The 21,762-nt window shown below is 45.8% G+C and overlaps 1 protein-coding gene across 1 annotated transcript in view; it reads left to right on the forward strand.

Moving 5' to 3' along the window:
* The first annotated feature begins 424 nt into the window (after positions 1–424).
* LOC137504779 (G-protein coupled receptor family C group 6 member A-like) overlaps positions 425–21,762 on the forward strand; it is a 49,964-nt gene continuing 28,626 nt past the window's right edge. Inside the window, exons 1-3 of the mRNA XM_068233368.1 lie at positions 425–657; positions 18,756–18,875; positions 20,089–20,383. Coding sequence (XP_068089469.1) covers positions 425–657; positions 18,756–18,875; positions 20,089–20,383 — 648 coding nt within the window. The remainder of the gene's footprint in view (positions 658–18,755; positions 18,876–20,088; positions 20,384–21,762) is intronic.

The following is a 21,762-nucleotide window of genomic DNA, read 5'->3' on the forward strand; positions in this document are numbered from 1 at the left end:
CTATTTCTGCGCAATTCTTCAAGCGCTTGATGCTCTTCTGGCGTTAAATTGAGAGACTGATTTCTCTCAATCCACAATTTACGAACATCCTCCTCTACCAAGGAGACAAACGAGCAAATACTTGGACACAAAGAGAAGGGGGGGAACGAGGCCGAACGAGATCTGAACTGTTGATTGATGGAGTCACTCACAGTTCCCCTCCCCACACTAAAACCAAACAAATTGTCCTCATCAATGTGATCACTTGCAATCACATGTTCATCGATTACCTTCATATGTACAGGACACACTGCACCTCCTCAATCTTTTGGAGGGGTTGCGGTTGCCCACTAATGCTTTGCTGGTGACCTTGGATGTAGAGGCCCTGTATTCCAGCATACCTCAGGAAAGGGGAGTGGAGGCTGTAGGAAGATTTTTAGGCGAAATGGATGTCGCAGAAATACCTCATAATCGGTTTCTCTTGGATTGTCTGAGGTTCATTCTGCAGAATAACGTTTTTACTTTTGATGGTGCCCACTACCTCCAGGTGCAGGGGGCAGCTATGGGAACCACGTGTGCTCCCTCCCTGGCCAACCTGTACCTGGGGGAGTGGGAACGCCATCTATTTGGAAGTGATGCCCTTGTCATGTACCTGTGCCACATTGTGTCCTGGCACAGGTACATTGACGATGTGCTTATGTTTTGGACCGGGGGCAAGGAACTATTGGATGAGTTTATGACAACTTTGAACCATAACGATTGGAATTTGAGATTCACCATGGAGAGTCATCACAGTTCTATTTCCTTTTTGGATTTGACTGTCAGTGTCGATGGGGAGGGCTGTCTATCTACCCAGATTTATCGTAAATCCACGGCATCTAATGCCTATTTGCACGCAAATAGCGCGCACCCATCACATACCATACGGGGCATACCAACCGGACAATACCTACGTGTCCGACGTAATTGCACTGATGATATTACTTTTGAGAAAGAAGCTAAATTATTGCGGGCTAGATTTAGAGAAAGAGGCTACAAGGATCGTTGGCTCAAAAAAGCATACAAACGAGCCAAATCCACTAATCGTCTCGATTTATTACAGAAGAAGTCTAAGACCCCAACTGATTTCAAAGAAACTCGTTTAATTACAAGATTTAATGATCAAAATCGGGGGGTGGAGGGTGTTCTCCAGCGACACTGGCATATTCTCACCAATGATAACACCATTAAGGAATTTATACCCCATAAACCACAAATTACTTACAGGCGTAGTAAGACACTGAGGGATTTGCTCTCCACGAGTCATTTTTGGGGGAATAAAGGACCGAGTAGTCATTGTAAAGTGAAGGGCACATACAGCTGCGGCGGTTGTGCCTATTGCCAATATTTACAAATTGGCAAATCTGTAGTGTTGCCTAATGGCCGCAGATGGTATTTGCAGCATTTTGTAAACTGCAATACCCCTGCGGTCATCTATCTGCTATACTGCAGATGTGGTTGCTTCTACATTGGTAAAACCTCTCGGGCTCTAAAAGAAAGAATTAAAGACCATGTGGGAGATATCACATGTTGCAATTTCAAATCCCCAATTTCCCGGCATGTACATTTTGAACATCGGGGTAACGCCCACTATGTCAAATTTATAGGGCTTGATGCTGTACATCGGCATCCCAGAGGGGGGAATATAGATAAAGCTTTACTCCAACTGGAATCTCGGTGGATCTTTAATCTTAGGGCTACCGAGGGGAAGGGACTTAATGATAGCATTAACTACCGCGTCTTTCTCCCGGAATAGGCCTGTGGGTGAGCTAGTCCCTTTGGTTGTCGTCCTCTGCCTGAGCCCCTGTGTTGCAGTGCAATGACATTCGCGCGTTCCCCTCCCTGCTTGTTGTATGGTTGATTTATCTCCATGCTCTCATCCCGCTGCTGCTGTTTTCATGCTGCCCATTTAATTTACAAGACACATCCTTGACATATGTCCTTTTTGCTAAACATTGCGGTTGTTCATGCATTCTGCGTGGTATATATATTTATATATTTTATTATAGATTAATATTTGGCAGCTATGGCTCGATTATTTGCTGATTAAAACCTAGATTTGCTGCCTTTATATGTAAAATGTTGGATGTCTTAGGATCTGTATTTGTGTACTTTGATTATGCATGGTTGGCTTTCCCCGCCTCTTTTCCGCCCCCCGTTCTCTCAGCTGGATGGCATGTCACATGGGGCATACGCCGGACAGAGTTCCTGCCGGCCTTGCAAAGATGGAGCGCAGTTGCGCTCCAATGACGTGCGTCCAGGCGTATCCGCGTCTACACGCGGGTCGCTCACGTGTGAGGTACGGGGGGCGTGACTGAGGGCGGGGATTGGTACGACGGTCATAAGAACGCCGTTATGGCGTCTTAGTAACACGTTCTCCGCTGCTTTGCCTTTGAAAAAGCCGTTAGTAAACGGCGAAACATGTCAGGCTGTCCTTCAGCGAGTTAGCTCTGCCATCCGGCCACTTGGGACTCTTCATTTACCAACGCTTTCTGACTTTGGTCAACAATTAGATGGACTGGTAACTATACAAATATGCATGTGTGATCACCCATCCATGGCTGGACCCTCCTCTGGAAAGCTGGAATATTGCTGATTTATACAAATTGCACCTTTGATAGAGAACTGTTCAAGCATTGCTGTTGCTGCATTTATGCCTTTTGTTGCTGTCGGGTGTCCCTCATTGTGGACATATGACATTGAACTTCTGCTGGCATCTAACCCTGCTTGTGCTTCATCATTTCATTTATGTCATGGATGCTTAACAACCAAACTATGCTGCATGCCTATAATCTGTCGCATGTTTGAAGCTCTCTACATCACTTTCAACTAACAGCATGATTTGTCCCATAACCTCTTGATGACAGCTTGCTTGGTTTATTCATCAGCTCTTTTTTGATTTTTTATCCACCCCTGCGAGTGGGGGGTGAAGATTGGTGGACATTTACAGCAGAACTATTTCCACATATATATATATACATATATTTCCTAAGGTTTTTTTCAGCTATGGCACCTTTGCCCCTGGAAATGGGGGGTATAACCTCATGAACTTATGTATTTTTACATCATTGCCTAGGATGACATATTGCTTTATGAGACTCTCACGCATGCTTTCTAAACCAGCCATACATCTTGTGACAAGTAGTAGTTTCTGGGGACTGCAGCCCCACAACTAGTATAAAGACTGTGAGTCCTAGTGACCAATGTTGGCGGAGCAGCGTTACATGTGTTTTTATTATAGTGTAGTTTTGTATTAGTTTTGGTGTTAGGATTTTTTGGTATTAACTAATAAAATTATTTATCGAGTTTTTCATGCACCCAAGAGCCAATTCTCTGATTTGTTGTTCTTCATATCCTAACCATTATACCACCAACACAACACACTACAATGCTACATGCTGAAGCCAGCCTAGCATGTAGTATTGTGATATATCCAAGAGAAAAATGAGCTTGCTTAGGGATTTGTAGGATGTCAAAAGCCAACTCACATACATTGGCCAGGAATCGAACCCAGGCCTACTGCTTGAAAGGCAGCTATCCTAACCATTATACCACCAACACAACACACTACAATGCTACATGCTGAAGCCAGCCTAGCATGTACCATTGTGATATATCCAAGAGAAAAATGAGCTTGCTTAGGGATTTGTAGGATGTCAAAAGCCAACACACATACATTGGCCAGGAATCAAACCAGGAATCAAACCCAGGCCTACCGCTTGGAAGGCAGCTATCCTAACCATTATACCACCAACACAACACACTACAATGCTACATGCTGAAGCCAGCCTAGCATGTACCATTGTGATATATCCAAGAGAATAATGTGCTTGCTTAGGGATTTGTAGCATGTCAAAAGCCAACTCACATACAAAGCCAATGTATGTGAGCTGGCTTTTGACATCCTACAATTCCCTAGAAGACAAGATCCTCCTCCGGAGGAGGAGGGGAGATTTGGGTGGAAGTTGTAAGTCTGGTGAGCAAAAATTCTTATTTTTAGGCAGAAATCGTTTGGTGGGGAAAAAAATTTGCATTCCGTGGAATTCCACATTTTTCCGCGGAAATTCCGCCATATCGCTATAGCAATTCCGTTCCGTCGCAACGGAACTGGAATCACCAAATTCCGGCTGGAATCACTGAATTTTTAATTCCGTGGAACCCAGCGACCATCCCTACGCAGGAGCCCTTACGGAAAAAATGGCTCCACCATAGGGGCCTATGATAAAAGTAGCTTTTAGCGGCATTGCATAGAAATTTGGGTGCATGGTGGTGGCTGCTAGTGGGTGCCTTCTTTTGGTTAGGCACCACCAGGGAAGGGTTCTGTGTGAGAGTAGGGTTAGATTTAGCCATAGTAAATTTACCTATCTAAATTCACTAGTACAATATCGCTAGCCTTAGCGATATTATACTAGCAGCAATCACGCGGCCTTTTTTTCAGGTGCCTTTATTTCATGTATGCCTCTAAGACACATAGACCCATATTCTCAAAAGATGGTAAAGTTGCCATGCAATTTCCTATTTACTCACAGTGACAAGGTAGTGCCAGTTGTGCAATTAGCACAACCTGTGTTGCTGTGGGCGTTGCTAGGGTAATGCACGCTACTTGTGTAACATGTGCTACTGTAACAATGCTCAATTGCTTATTATGTCAACATGTGCTACCCTGTCTGTCACTGTAATTAAGGGTAAACATACTGCGTGCTACCTGCACATGATGACTTTTCTTAGTAGCAGCAGTGGCCTCTTGTGTAACATGGCCCTAAGGATCAAGTCATGTCAAATACCTTTGAAAACAGATATATTAAAGATGTCAGGTTACTGGAAGGTGTAATTGTTCTGAGGGAAATTTTAAATACCTCATGCTTTGTAGGTCGATCAAAATAAGGGTATTTCCAGCAGATAAATTACTGTGTATAAAAGTCAGACTCACTTTTGAATGTGTAAGCAACATTCTTTAACATACAAAAAAAGTGAGAAAAAAAGTAGTTCTAGTTATAGCCCTGTGAGGACAGAACATTTTGTCACATACTCGGACACACACATCTCAGCATGCATGTAAGCTGTATAGTCTTCCTCAGCTCACTTCTCTTCTATGGGGAAATCACACGCTCCTGTAACATCTACGAACAGGTTGCCGCTCGACTACCTGGAGACATCATGATTGGAGGACTGTTTCCTATCCATACAGGAGTCTCCAACTTAGTGAGAAAGTCTGAAAATGAAAGTTTTGTATGTATAAGGTTAGTGTTGATATTTTCAACATGTTAGAAACCCCTTAAAAAAACAGTATATTGTTTTGTAAAGGATGTCTATGGGTAGCATTGATTACTGTAAACATATGAGGGCATGACTGGCTTTTGTTACTGCGTATTCCTGAGGAAATAATAACCGTGGACCAGTCTTAATTTTATACACATTTATGTAGCCTGGAACTAGTCTCCAATCATTAGTTCCTACACCTGAAATACTCTAAAGGTGGCCAGTGGCCACACACGATACAATAAAATGATCGAATTTTACAGCAATTCGATAAAAACGATTGGTTGTCCTGATAAATTGAACGTTTTTTTTTTAATTAAAGCAAGTAAGAAAAATTTCTGCTGACTAGAAAAATTATAGAAACGATGTTTCAAGGGGTCTAATACCTGGAGGAAGACATGGTTGAGTGAGATACACATCAAAAGTCCCAGGAAAAATTCTGGATTTAATACTAAGCAGTGTTTTAAGGTCAGAAATCTCATTGAATGTTCAGTTGCAGGCCTACACTGCTTTACAACATCAGGAAGTGTACTCCCTCCTCCCTCTCTACCTCACTCCCGGAGGGAGGAGGGTCTTGTCTTCCAGGGAATTGTAGTATTTCAAAAGCCAGCTTGCATACCTTGGCCGGGAATTGAACCCAGGAGTGCATGGTAGGTAGCTCACTTCACCACTATACCACCACCAACACTACATGCTGAAGCCAGCCTAGCATGTACTATTATGATATATCCAAGAGAAAAATGAGCTTGCTTAGGGAATTGTAGTATGGAGAGAGAGAGAGCGAGCGAGCGAGCGAGCGAGCGAGAGAGAGAGCGAGAGAGAGAGAGAGAGAGAGAGAGAGAGAGAGAGAGAGAGAGAGAGAGAGAGAGAGAGAGAGAGAGAGAGAGAGAGAGAGAGAGAGAGAGAGAGAGAGAGAGAGAGAGAGAGATATGAATCTACATGGCTATCTGGGGTACTCTTCGGACAACTGTTGAACACAAAAGGCAAGGCAATGCCTGAGTGGGCTTGAACCACCAACCTTTCAGTTAACAGCCAAACACACTAACCAATTGTGCCACAAAGACTGTGTACCACAAAGACAGTGCACGCAGTTGCAGATAAATGATTTTATGGGGATGTATGTGTGTCTTTTGGAGGGAGGAAGTAAGTCTGCTCCAAGAAGTTTCAGCATGTAGTGTTGGTGGTATAATGGTTAGGATAGCAGCCTACAGAGCGGTAGGCCTGGGTTCTATTCCTGGCCAATGTGAGTTAGCTTTTGACATACTACAAATCCTTAAGCATATCATAATGGTACATGCTAGGCTGGCTTCAGCTAGGCTGGCTTCAGCATGTAGTGTTGGTGGTGGTATAGTGGTGAAGTGAGCTACCTACCACGCATTCAGACCTGGTTTCAATTCCCAGCTAAGGTATGTAAGCTGGCTTTTGAAATACTACAATTCCCTGGAAGACAAGCTTCTATTCCTGGCCAATGCGAGTTAGCTTTTGACATACTACAAATCCTTAAGCAATTTTCTCTTGGATATATCATAATGGTACATGCTAGGCTGACTTCAGCATGTAGTGTTGGTGGTGGTATAGTGGTGAAGTGAGCTACCTACCACGCACTCAGACCTGGGTTCAATTCCCAGCCAAGGTATGTAAGCTGGCTTTTGAAATACTACACTTCCCTGGAAGACAAGGTTCTATTCCTGGCCAATGTGAGTTAGCTTTTGACATACTACAAATCCTTAAAGAGACTCCGTAACAAAAATTGCATCCTGTTTTTTATCATCCTACAAGTTCCAAAAGCTATTCTAATGTGTTCTGGCTTACTGCAGCACTTTATACTATCACTGTCTCTGTAATAAATCAATGTATCTTTCCCCTGTCAGACTTGTCAGCCTGTGTCTGGAAGGCTGCCAAGTTCTTCAGTGTTGTGGTTCTGCTATGAACTCCCCCTTCCAGGCCCCTCTCTGCACACTGCCTGTGTGTTATTTAGATTAGAGCAGCTTCTCTCTTCTCTCTTATCTTCTACAAGCTGGATAAATCATCCTCTGAGCTGGCTGGGCTTTCACATACTGAGGAATTACAAACAAGGGCAAAGCTGTTTGCAGGAAGAAAAGAGCAGCCTGAAACTTCAGTGCATGGGGGAAAGAAACACACAAATGATCTCTTGAGATTCAAAAGGAATGCTGTATACAGCCTGCTTGTGTATGGATGTATTTTTCTATGTGTGGACATACTGTACATCAACCTACTTCCTGTTTTGGTGGCCATTTTGTTTGTTTACAAACAAACTTTTTAAAACTGTTTTTAACCACTTTTAATGCGGCGAGGAACGGCGAAATTGTGACAGAGGGTAATAGGAGATGTCCCCTAACGCACTGGTATGTTTACTTTTGAGCGATTTTAACAATACAGATTCTCTTTAAGCAAATTTCTCTTGGATATATCATAATGGTACATGCTAGGCTGGCTTCAGCATGTAGTGTTGGTGGTGGTATAGTGGTGAAGTGAGCTACCTACCACAAACTCAGACCTGGGTTCAATTCCCAGCCATGGTATGTAAGCTGGCTTTTGAAATACTACAATTCCCTGGAAGACAAGACGGAGAGAGGGAGGAATAACAATCAGCTAGGAACAAACCTACAAGACCCTAACTAAACTCTCCCTAGCAGAGTCTGTCAGCAGCTGTCCCTTAACTAATTACTGTAGGCAGACGAGTGAGTAAAACGACAGGAGAACCTTGCCTTTTATAAGGGGGGGGCTCCAGGAGTGAGTGTAGTCTGATTGGTGACAATGTGCCTGCTGACTGTGATGTAGAGGGTCAAAGTTCTGCTCAATGGAGCATTATGGGGGCGAATTGAACTTCCGCAAAAGTTTGCCTTCGCCGGCGAACGCAAACCACCTAAAGTTTGCCTGGAATCGTTTGGGCCATCTCTACTGACAATATTTAACCACTGCATGTAGTATGAGGGCCAACAGACTTTGAATACTGTGAACAGAGCTGAGCTCTCATAATACCTAGAAGTAGTAAAATTGGCTATTCAAAATTGTATGTGTGTACCAGGCTTTACAGCCAATACTGCACATACAATGCAGCTGGTTTACAATCAGTATAGACTCTGTACTGTTCATACTGGAGGTAACAGATCAGCACACACTGCAGCTAGTTTACTATCAGTAAAGGCACAGAGTAACAGCTTATACTGTACATACTGTAGGTAGCAGAGATCAGCACAAGCTGCAGCTAGTTTACTATCCTTACAGGCACAGAGTAACACCTTATACTGTACATACTGGGGTAGCAGAGATCAGCACACACTGCAGCTAGTTTACAATCAGTACAGGTACACAGTAACAGTTTGTACTGTACATACTGAAGGCAGCAGAGATCACCACACGCTGCAGCTAGTTTACCATTAGTGCAGGCACAGAGTAGCAGCTTATACCGTACAAACTGGAGGCAGCAGAGATCACCACACGCTGCAGCTAGTTTACCATCAGTACAGGCACAGAGTAACAGCTTATACTGTACATACTAAAGGTAGCAGAGATCACCAGACGCTGCAGCTAGTTTACCATCAGTACAGGCACACACACACACACACACACACACTGCTGCTGCTGACAGACACACACACACTGCTGCCGACACACACACTGCTGCTGCTGACACACACACACACACACACTGCTGCTGCTGACACACACACACTGCTGCTGCTGACACACACACATACACACACACACACTGCTGCTGACACACACACACACACACACACACACAAACACACACACACACACACACACACACAAGCACTGCTGCTACACACACACACACACACACACACACACACACACACACACACACACACACACACACACACACACACACACACACACACACACTGCTGCTGCTGACACTCACACTTACTTGCTGCTGCTGCTGCTGGCATGTGTGGCAGATGTGGCTAGTACTTCTGGCCAGCCTGGCAGCTTAGGTGGTGTGGCAGTAGGTGGTGTGGCAGGGAGCTAGGTTGAGGGAGGACACTGGACTGTGGATGAGCCGTCTGGCTGCACTAGGTTGGTGGTACCTGGTCCTGAGCCTGGTGTTTGAGCAATCCTTCTGTGGCTAGCTGCTGTGTGTGGGGAGTGGAGCGCTGGTGCTGCACGGCAGGCTAAGAGGTCAGTTGCCATACAGGGTCAGCGGGCGCCGGGCAGGCAAATAGGTAAGTGGGGGTCAGCGGGCACTGAGTGGGCATCTCATCCACATGCAGGGGAGGAGCTATTCACACTCTCTCCAGCCCCCTGCCTTTTCAATTCAATCGCACGTCCCCTGCCAGGTGCTCCTGATTGGGCAGGGGGCGGATGGGACGGAGCCTCAGCAAAGTGCTTGCTGATTATTACGAGCGGTGAGCACAGCCCACAACATGGCAGCTGCCATCTCATACAAAACGGCCACTGTCAGGCTTATATATTTGGGATACTCCTGTTGGGCACCCCAGAGGCGGGATTAGGGGCACCCCAAAGCCATATTACCGGCATGGGCCTCAAATATATGGCTCTAGCGACTCGCCTGCAATCAATCAAAAGAATTGAAAATGAAAAGAAATTAAAAAAATATATGGTATGTAGTCACCTTAAAAATAATTCAGTATTTGTTTTCTGGCATTTTTTATCATGAAAGTATGAAAAAAATGTGTTTTATATGTACATAAATGAATTATTAAGTGTGAGAAAATGCGGAAAGCCGCCGCGTGTGCCAAGAGCTAGGCGGCTGAATCCGCGTCCTACGCGGCTGTTTGCACGCGTCTGGTTGTTTGGTGGATCGCGGAAAAGCCGTCGCATGTCCTGACAGCAAAGCGGCTGTTTGCATGCAGCAGCGTGTGCTTGGTGTGGCTGGGTCTGTTAGTGCACCTAGGCAGATGGAGAGCTATGCACGCGCGGGCCTGAATTAAGGACCTTTATACCAGCAGGGGAAGTGTCAGCTGATCAGGAAGGTCAGCTGATTCCTGCAGGACTCATGATTGGCTGAATGGTTCGGGCGGGGCGGCAGTGTCCAGCAACTATATATTCTGCTGCTTGGTCAGCTGCTGGTTGCCTGTCGTTGCAAACACATACGTGGGAGCACTCAGACCTGTAGTCAGATCCTTAAGTGTGCCGGGACTAGCTGGAGCTGTAATCCTACACTTAGCTAGTTTCTGTTGATAGCTTAAAGTACTAGTTTGATTGTGATTATCTGTTATGACTTCCTGCTTGTCTGACTACTCTCCTGATATCTGACTCTGTACCTTGCCTTTCTGATTCTCCGTTGCCAACCTCCGCTAGTCCCTGACTCTGCCTCTGTCTTCTGATCCTGTACTTTGTTTGTCTGTGAGTTGCCGACCTGGCCTTCCCGACCCTGAGAACTAGCTCAATCACTAGGAGATAGTTCATGCCTTGTATGTGCTGGGCACCTGCTTCATAGGGCCAGCTCTGTATGTGCTGGGCACCTGCTTCACAGGGCCAGCTCTGTATGTGCTGGGCACCTGCTCCACAGGGCCAGCTCTGTATTCGCTGGGCACCTGCTCCCCAGGGCCTTCCCAACCCTGAGAACTATCTCCATCGCTAGGAGATAGTTCATGCCTTGTATGTTCTGGGCACCTGCTCCACAGGGCCAGCTCTGTATGTGCTGGGCACCTGCTCCACAGGGCCAGCTCTGTATTTGCTGGGCACCTGCTCCCCAGGGCCAGCTCTGTATTTGCTGGGCACCTGCCCCATAGGGCCAGCTCTGTATTTGTTGGGCACCTGCTCCACAGGGCCAGCTCTGTATTTGCTGCCTCAGGGCCCATCCTGTATTCATTGGGAACTCGCTCCTCAGGTTCCCCAAGCTTGTTACTATTCTTCTGTATTCTGATCTTGTACCTTGTCATTCTGATACCCTGTTGCCGAACCTCGGCTCGCTCTTAGACTCTGCATCTGATTCCTGATTCTGTACCCCGATATTTCTGTTACCCTGTTGCCGAACCCTGCTTGTTTATTAGACTCCGCCTCTGCTTTCTGAATCTGTACTGTATCTGTCCGTGTGTTACGACCTGGCTTGCCCGACTTCGAGAACTGACCTTACTCTTAGAGGCAGTTCCCAGATCTGTTAGTGACACTCTCTCCTAGGTGTCACTCACGTTCTGCCCTTCCTACGCTCCACCTGACTCCTCCCCCGGGAGAGTCCAGGCCTTCGGAAGGAATCTGTATTGCTGCAGTACTTCATACTGTACGGCACTTGTTTCTGAGGCTTAGTCCTCACGGTATTACTGTTGCACCAAGCACTCACACTACTCAGGTGTTCAGAGGTTAGCGTTATATCGGATTATCGGTGATACTGCAGATCATCAATAATCAGATATATATCTGTATTCCCAGTGATACTGCAGATCACCGAGAATCAGACCCTCTCTGCTACACCGATCGTGACATTAAGGTTGCACATGTATTTCTCTAACATATCGCAGTGTACAGTATTAACCCACTCTGATTAGTAATATAATAAACATAATCTTCCATTTACAATCTGATGGGAAAACATTCTTGTGAAATATGCATTAACAAGACCATCTACTGTGTTTCCCCCAAAATAAGACAGGGACTTATAATAATTTTTGCATAAAAAGATATGCTAGGGCTTATTTTCAGGGGATGTCTTATATTTCTATGAACCCACAAGTTCCTGTGCTGTGTGTCCTCCTGCCTTCCCCACTTTGCCGCCTCTTCCCCTGCTGGATCCACTCTTGGGTGCCCCTCTGTCCCCCTTGCACCTTTAGTGTCCTCCTGGTGTCCCCCTCTGTACCTGTGTCCCCCTCTATCCCCTGTCCTCCATTGTCTTTCTATGTCCTCCTGGTGTCCCCCACATCCTATGTTCCCCTGCATCCTCTTCTTACACCCAGCTCCATGCTGTGCTGCCCTCCATGTCCTCAGATGGTTTTTTTTATTTGTATTTATTTAAGTATTTATATAGCACTGACATATTAGACAGCGCTGTACAGAATATATTGTCTTGTCACTAGCTGGCCTTCAGAGGGGTCACAATCTTATCCCTACCATACTCATATGTATATGTATGTATCGTGTAGTCGTGCATTTATCATAGTCTAGGGCCAATTTAGAGGGAAGCCATTTAACTTATCTGTATGTTTTTGGGATGTGGAAGGTAGCCTGAGTGCCCAGAGGAAATTCATGCAGACATCGGGAGAACATACAAACTCCTTACAGATGTTGACTCGGCTGGGATTTGAACCTGGTGTCCGATGTCCCCCTGCATCCTCTTCTTTCCCCCAGCTCCATGCCACTGTGTCCCCGAACTTCAGGCTATAGGGACTACTCACCGAGTAGCAGTGAGAGCAATGATTGGCCCAGTGATGAAGCCATGGTCCTGCCTGCGAGAGCATGAGCTCCAGTAATAACAAAACTTGCCATTCTTGTTCCCCTTATGTTCCCCTTATGCTTATTTTCGGGGTAGGGCTTATATTTCAAGCAGGCTCGACATTCCTGCTAGGGCTTACTTTCCGGGGATGTCATAATTTCAGGAAAAGAGGGTATTTCTTTACAAAACCAACTTTTTTCTCTCTTATGTTCTTCTTCTTATAATTATTATGTTGCACGTATAAAGCAAGAAGTTTTGAGTCAGGATGATACCATTTATGGCTAACTTAGAGATAAATAAAAAGTAAGCTTTCGACTAATAATAAGCCATTCATTGGACTTGGTTCCTGCATGTACTGACAAGATGTAAAAAACACAGCTTATTAGAGATAAATAAAAAAGTATGCTTTCAGTTTACTGTATGTGTAAAGCATCAACATATTATGCAATAGTGACAAAAATAATAGAGGATGCTAATTTATTATTAATTGTTATTGATTTATAAAGCGCCAACATATTCCGTGGCGCTATGCAAGCCAATGACCAATATGCAAACAAATAATAACACAAGAGGTAAAAAGAACCCTATCCAAACAAAATATTAATCCAAGAGGAGGGAGTATTAGATACAGAATGTCGTGGAAATGGGACAGTGGTTAGTTAGTAATGGGTTTGGGCAAAGGGGAAAATGGGTAAGCTCATTTGAAGAAGTCTGTTTTGAGAGCCTGTCTGAATGTGTTTTAAGGTAGAAAGAAGCCTAGTAGTAGGTGGGAGAAAGTTCAGTTATGTACAGAATAGGCAACAAGCACTTAAACTTATGTATACTTCCACACAACTGTACATGAACCACACCTGAAGCGAGACACACATGGTGGCTGCCATATTTATTTCCTTTTAAAGTACACCTTTAATGAAAAAAAGTGTCCCTAGGGGTGACTTACCTCTGGAGGAGGAAGCATCTGGATCCTAAAGAGGCTTCCCCCATCCTCCTCCATCCTCTCAATCTTGTGCTGGTACCCCCAAACCGTCCACATCCATAAAAAGCCTATGATGCACCTCACGGGCGCAGTAGCGGCTTTCGGATGGGCTTCGGCTGAAATAGTCAAGCCGGATCCGCTCTACTGGGCAGGCTTAGACTGCTTTACTTGAAATATGCAAATAATTCTAAGCTGATGCAGAAATTTGCCCGTAGGAGCTACTTCCAAGAGAAACCCCCCACCATGAATAATTGCACACACTCCGCACCACATGGTCCCTCTACCCAGTCGGTGCCCCGTTAAGCTGCAATGCTCACTGTTACAATAAGTAACAGTGATCATTGTAAACTGTGCACAGGAAGTACTTTACTTCCTGTATTGCTTGTGCTCATAAACCCCATACTGCACCACTGATTGGTGATAGGAATCATATGCTTCCTTGACCCCTGGGGCTGCAGCAGGGCCATTTCTAGCCTTTTAGACACTCCAGGAAAAAGTCCTGTGTCACTCCCTTTGCCCCCCTCCCCCCCAAACAAAACAGCATGATTACACATGCACAAGCACAGCACTGGACGCTTCTGCTGCGCTATACTCTGCATTTACACACTGGGCTGGGGGAGTGTAGGAGGGAGATGGGGACAGATAGTGACACAAAGGGAACTTAAGGAGGCACAGGGGGACGAAGGAAGGCACAAAGTGGGACAGAGGGATGCACAGGGTAGCAGAGGTAGCACAAGGGGACAGAAGAAGGCACAAAGAGGCATAGAAAGGCACAGAGATAAACAGAAGGAGGCACAAAGGGGGACACGAGGAAGCACAGGGGGACTGAAGGAATCACACAGGAAGACAGGAGGCACAAAGGTGGACAGAAGGAGGCACAGTAGGGTTCAGAAGAAGGCACAGTGGGGACAGATGGAGGCACAGGCAGGGCCGGTTTAAGCAACAATGGGGCCCCAGGGCAAAATAAACCTGGGGGGCCCCCCCAACATATACCCCGGAACAAAAATCGGCATTAGGGGACCTTTTTTGCAGCTGGTATAACAGGGTGTGAAGTCCCAATCGGTCGGAGCTCCACATTCTGGCTATCCCAGCCTGCATGGGGGACAAGGGGTTAAAAAGTTTCAGGAGGGGGGACCCCACATAATTTTTTTTAAAAAAAAATTCCCCACACTCTAAACATAAAAAAAAAAATTGGGAAAATAGGAAAAAATGCCAGGGATCTTCATACAGCCATATTGCGGCTGTATAGCGATCCCTGTCCAAAGCGCTGCGGCTGCGTATAGACCCCCTGGAAACCCCGTCAGGAAATTTATTGCGCTTTCGTTTGATGCATGTAAAATTACACTACCGTTAGGTTTACTACTAAAAGTGACATTTACCGCATTTAAAAGTATACTTTTTTCCTTTGAAACTTTAAAATCGATTTTCTCAAAAACTATAAGGTCTTTTTGAAAAATAGTTTTTTCCTCTTATTCCTAATGATCTCCTTAACATATCCTGCAAATTTAGGGTTTCTAGCATTTAAGGTAGATTTGCTATTAACCATTAAAGTCGGCAGGTTTTTAAATGTGTATTTTTTTTTCCTTTAAAACTTTAAAATCGATTTGCTCAAAAACTATAAGGCCGATTTGAAATTTTTTTCGTCTTGTAGCCCCTGGGGGCCCCTACAAGCTCTGGGGCCCTGGGGCAGCTGCCTCCTTTGCCTTAATGGTAGCGCCGGCCCTGGGCACAGGAGGACAGGAGGTGGCAGAGGGGGACTGAAGGAGGCATAGGGATAGGGAGACAGGAGGGACATAGGGGGGACAGAAGGAGGCAAAGAAGGACAGAAGGAGGCACAGGGGGATAAAGGAAGGCACAAAGGGGCACACAAGGTGGCACAGGGTGACTGAAGGAGGTACATGGAGACAGAAGGAGGCACAAAGGGGGACAGAAGGAGGCACGGGGGACAGTAGATGGCATAGGGGAAAAGATAAGGCACGGGCAGACAAAAAGACACACGGGGCAGAGGTGGCATGGGGTACAGAAAGAGGCACAAATGAGGACATAAAGGGCTTGATTCACTAACCGGCGCTAAGGCGGTTAGTGTGCCCTATGACTTAGTGTTCACAAACCACGGCGTTAGGTGGTTTGCGCCCACACATTGGATACAGCCCCGCTCACTGTGCGTGCAGCGCGGGTGTGCCTATATTAGTGCGCGGTATCGTCGCAACCACTGGCCCTTGATAACGGCGCATCGGGTGCCCCTGAAGCGTTTCAGGGGCACCCGATGCGCCGTTATCATCGCACCAGGTAGAGGCCTGCGCGGGTCCACTTTTTCATACCCGCACCCGACCCGCACCCGCGACCCGCTACCCACACCCAACCCGCAACCTGCTTTCTGGTGAATTCGATACCCGCAACACGACCCACACCCCCAGAACCGCTACCCGCACCCGACCAGCGGCCCGCAGGCCCGCTACCCGACCCGCTACCCGCGACCCGCTTTTTTACATGTTCTTCTAAAGTGCACATTTAAAGTAACATTGGGGAGCTGTAAAGTTAATAAAACCTATTTTTATACACAAACCAAAGCTAAAGAAGGTTTACATGCTTGCTTTCACTACCCGCGACCCGCACCCGCAGACCGCTACCCGCAACCCTACCCGCACCCGCAACTCGCTACCCGCACCCGACCCACACCCGCAGCTTAAATCAATTCGGGTACCCGAACCCGACCCGCATTTCGGGTTACCCGCGGGTACCCGACCCACTGCAGGCCTCTAACACCAGGTGCGACGTTTAAGGGGCAGCGGGTGCGACAATATCGTTGTACCGCGCACTAATATAGGCGCCTCCGCGCTGTGCGCATAGTGAGCGGGGATGCGCGCAAAGTAGCTTTGCATGCACTAGGGGGAAAAACGCTTTTCACACTGGCACTAACACTTAGCGCCGGTTAGTGAATCAAGCCCAAAGATGCACAGGGGGACAGAAGGAGTCACAGGGGGACAGAGGGATACACAGGGAGGGGGGACAGAGTCACAGAAGGTCACAGTGGCAACTGCCTGCAGCTTACACTATCCAGGTGCAGCAGAAGTAGATGATAGAACACCCGTGGGAGTGGGGCTTAGTCCGGGCAGATCTTAATCCAGGGCATAGTCCCTCAGGACCAATGACACTCCAGGCAATGGCCTGCAATACCAATGCCTAAAACTGACCCTGGGCTGCAGTGATTGGTTTAAGGGATCATATAATCACTTGGCCAGGCAGTGTCCTCCCAGTCACTGTTACTGCTAGTAACAGTGTTCTTTGATTTGTAAAAAAAAAAAATGTTTAAGCGTTTAAAAGAAAAAAAAATAGTAAAAAAAAGTGTTCATATCCCCCCAAGGCAAGATTGGTGAAAGGGAGCATAGGGTCCCTGAACCAATCAATGTGCCTGAAGGTCCATACCCACGATGTGATGTTTGCTGCGACTTTTTTTGTGGCAGACACATTTTCAGGGTAAATTATTGTATTTTTGTGATATTGTGTAATATTGTTAAACATACATCAGTTAACCTCCTTAGCGGTAACCCCGTGTGTGACACGGGGTAAGCCGCCGGAGGGTGCCGCTCAGGCCCTGCTGGGCCGATTTGCTTAATTTTTTTTTTGCTGGACGCAGCTAGCACTTTGCTAGCTGCGCCAGCACCCCGATCGCCGCCGCCGCGCGCCCGATCGCCGCTATCCGGTGCGGCGCGCGGCCCCCCCCCCCAGACCCCGAGCGCTGCCTGGCCAATCAGTGCCAGGCAGCGCCGAGGGGTGGATCGGGTCTCCCAATGACGTCCCGACGTCGGTGACGTCATTCCGCCCCGTCGCCATGGCGACGGGGGAAGCCCTCCAGGAAATCCCGTTCTTTGAACGGGATTTCCTGATCGCCTATCGCCGGAGGCGATCAGCGGGGCTGGGGGGATGCAGCTGAGCAGCGGCTATCATGTAGCGAGCCCTCGGCTCGCTACATGATTTAAAAAAAAAATAATTAAAAAAAAACTGCTGCGCTGCCCCCTGGCGGTATTTTTCATACCGCCAAGGGGGTTAAGCTATGTTAGCTACATGTGGCAATCATGACCATCATGACAGATCACTAAGCAACTGATTGCTCAGATAATTCTAATAATGCTGTGATAATTTTACTGGATTTGGACATGGTATAAACTATGTTTTTTGTTAGTTTTCAATGTGCTTTTAAAGTGTCTTAAACTACTTATAACCGTTTATAGGATACCATACTGTAACATTTAACAACAAAAATATGTAATAAAATAACAGTATTGTATAATTTGTACATGATGAAGATAACTTTGTTTGTATCTCTGAAACGTTGTCAATCGTGTCGTTTGTAAATGATGGACTGTCTGTTATTTGGTACTGTGATTGCAGAATCTGACAGCAGTGAGATGTGAGCATTGCGGTTCATGAACTTCTGCTTTGTAGTTGATGGTTTTAGCCTTTATTACTTTGTTTTATCCCTGGTCACCACTAGATGGTGCTATTGGGACCTTTTGGAACTGAATCATGACAAACTTTAAATGTCTCTTGTTTTCACTTCAAAAATCTGATCAAGCTAGTGAAAATGAATGTTTTACCAATTGTCAACAATCTAACTGGCTTCACACATGCACCCATCCTTTTGGCCCCCACTGATCGTGGAAGATATCCAACAACAGCTTGTCGGATATGTTACATGGCCACACTCCTCTTCATGCACGAGTGTGGTCATACTATGCATGGGGGAGTTTGGCCATGCCTGCGCAGTAAGCCAGAGCTGCTTGTCATACTCACACAGGTGCAGCACTCATGCACAAGGAGGAGCGCAGTTGCGATGTACAAGAAGGTCCCAAGCAGCAGTGGAGGTCTCCAAGAGAAAAGGAAAGCCTCTGGAGGCTCCAGAAGCTTTCCTCTCCTTAGGAGTGTGTTTTTTTTTTTAATGTCTTGGATTTGCTTTAAATGCTGACCATTGGTATAAATATCTGTATCTTTGATCTAAGGCTCTCAAATAATTATTTTGTCTTAAGAGCCAATAAATAATATGGCATTTAACACCAAAGCCAGATTCAGTTTCGTTTACAGCAAACCTGAAGTGATAAATCAGGTTTGATTCTTTGCTTTTAGAGAGAAGGATCTGGATAGCATAGAGAGTTCCTCCGTCTGGCCAGGCATTCCAACCGTCCTCTGCAGTATCTACTTGACCCACTGGATTGAAGAGCTCTTTGGAACTTCTAATATCTCTGAGTAGTTCTGAGGACAAGCACTGCCCCTACTGGGCATATGCAAACTTGACTCAGGCATGCGTTCATCCTTGGAACTACTCAGGGGGTAGTTCCAAAGAGCTGGCAGGTTGAATAGTTAGATGAAAGGATAGTGCTGAAACGATGGGCCAGACAGTGGAATGAGAAGGCTCTGCTATCCAGAGCTTTTCCTTTACTAAGCAAAGCATCACACCTGAAGTGAGTTTTGCCACTCAGGGCTGGTTCAGACGGATGTCTGCCGAGTTTTTGCCAGACGCTGCATTCAAATGTCTGCGCTTTTACTCTAGCTTTTGAAGGCTTTTGCGAAGCCTTCAAAGCTAGCAGTTTGGGTTCCTGCTCTGCTTTCCCGGTGTTTACTGCCTCTGAAAGCAACATGTTGCTTTTCGAGATGAGACATGATGCCGGGATCTACTACCAGGCTTTCATGAAAGCTTGCAAAAGCCGATGTGGAACACCTCCATTCACTTGAATGGGATGGTGGTAGATCCCGGTAAACGTTGCCTCTAAAACGTCACCGTAAATGCTGGGAAAGCATCCCTGTGTACCAGACCTTAAGGTTTGCTTTAAGCTTAAAATACAGCAATTTTAGAAAGTTTCCAGACCCCATCACTTTTTTCAGTTTTGTTATATTGCAGCCTGATGCTACAACATACTACAATTGTTTAACTAATTTTTCTGAATTAATCTCAGTAAATCATAATGAAAATCAAAAGTTTGCCTTCTTAAAACAGAAGATATTTTCGCTTATATAGATTAGAGTGAGCATATGACGTCTCCCACGATGCATCACTGTTGATTATGCAAATCATCCTTTGTTATCCTTGTAAGATAACCACATCTCCAGAATGGCTGAAATGCAATGATGTGTCAGCTTGTTAATTGTACAGAGCCACAATAATCCAACATACATACAGATTGTTTTGGCTTGGTTGATCCTCATCAGTACATGGCATGGATTAATGGGTCTCTATTGGGTAGGACTTGAAGTACCCAGAGTTACAGATTACCCCCTAAACTCATGGTGAACCAGAACTGAGCTTGCTGGGTAATCTCAGAAGAATCAGAATCAATCTATAACTCTAAATCATAATGACAAAGTGAAAACAGAATTGTAGACAATTTTATACATTTATTCAAAAGAAGAAAGTGTTGCTTTGTTTTTGTTGCTTCTTAATAATCACTTTTTTTTCTTTTAGTTTACAAATACGAAGCATGATTGAAGCCCTTTCTATGATATATGCAATCGAGAAGATTAATAATTCAACCCTCTTACAAGGCATAAAATTAGGATATGAAATATATGATACCTGTTCTCATACAATAAAAGCAGTTCAGTCAACACTGAAATTGGTACCAGAGCATGTTGTAAACGCTTCTGCTGACTGCAACTACAGCCCAGCCGTGTTTCCTGTGAAAGCTGTTGTGGGAGAAACTTATTCAGAAATTTCTATAGCTGTTTCAAGAGTTTTTGGTGATTATCTTATACCACAGGTATGGCTGAAACTACAACATATCTAATTTAGGAACAGCTGTAAATTAATTTTGTATATTGCTTAAACAACAATTATTTGCAAATTCCTGTTTCTCTGTGGGCCATATCCTATTGCAGTACTCGTCAGCGCTTAAGTTCTTAATTTGGGCGATGGGAGCATGGCCAAATTTACACTCCCCCTCCCCCTGCAGTTAAAGCTAATGAGAATCCCGATGTAAATAAAAAAAAGTCAGATACTCACCTAAGGAGAGGGAAGGCTCGGTCCTAATGAGCCTTCCCTCTCCTCTCCCAGTGCCCTCTGTGCTGCGCTGGCTCCCCCGTTCTCATCCCCCGCCAAGGGGACTTCGGAAGTCTTTGGGAGCCGAGTCCACCCGAAGACAGGCGGGGCACAGGCGAGTGCGTCATAGAGGGCGCATGCACAGTGTAGAGCAGCCCGTCTTCGGGAGCACTTGGGCTCCCGATGCATTTCCGAAGCCTCCCTTCAGCCAGGAGACAGCGGTATTTGACCGAAACGGTTGAATACCGCTACGGGGGAGCCAGGACAACTTCGGAGACCGGGAGTGGAGAGGGGACACTCTATGAGACCCAGAGCCTCCCTCTTCTTAGGTGAGTATCTGACTTTAAAAAAAAAACGGATTCCTATTCACTTTAAGATCACGCTTGGGCGATATAATAGTTCTTTACACCGTATCCAATTGTCGGTTTCATGCCTCTAGGAAGCGATGCTTCCCATCAGAAAATGAGCGTTAGTTTAGAGCTGCAAAGAGCAGAGCAGGTCTAAACCAGCTAACGCATGTTATCGCCGCTGCATCTGGGGGGTCTCCTTTAATAAGGAGAGCCCAAGAGCCCCCGATTGGGCTGCCGCACATCACCAAAGCCCCCCATTTTAATTGGCTCAGTCAAGGGACCAATGGGGAGCCCCGGCAGGAGTTTCAAAGATGCTTTGCCAGCACTCCGATAACAGTAATTACAGTGAGAGATATGCTGTAATTACAGCAGCAGGACTTGCTGTGAGAGGTGGCGGTTGTTTAGTGGTGGTAGGTAAATTGACAGGGGTGGCCGAGCAGCTGTGAGGGGACTTCAGCTTTGTGCGGCGGCTAGAGCTCTGGGGGTTTCCTTATTAAAGGAGACCACCAGATGCAGCGGCAGAAGATGGTGGTGGATGTTTGGCGAGTAATGCTCCCTACCGATTGGCCATCGTGTGAAGGTAACTATCAATAATATGGCCCTGTGTGTACAGTAGTAAGCTGCCTTTACAAAGGTGCAGAGAAAAATAAAAAAAGTTAAACAAATCCTACTTATCTAACCTTTCTAGATTCAATATTATTGATTAATTAAGTTGCATTTGAACCTCACTGATAGAGATGTGATATGGAAG

The sequence above is a fragment of the Hyperolius riggenbachi genome, chromosome 4 (assembly GCF_040937935.1).
Source record: "Hyperolius riggenbachi isolate aHypRig1 chromosome 4, aHypRig1.pri, whole genome shotgun sequence".
In the NCBI taxonomy this organism is placed as follows: domain Eukaryota; kingdom Metazoa; phylum Chordata; class Amphibia; order Anura; family Hyperoliidae; genus Hyperolius; species Hyperolius riggenbachi.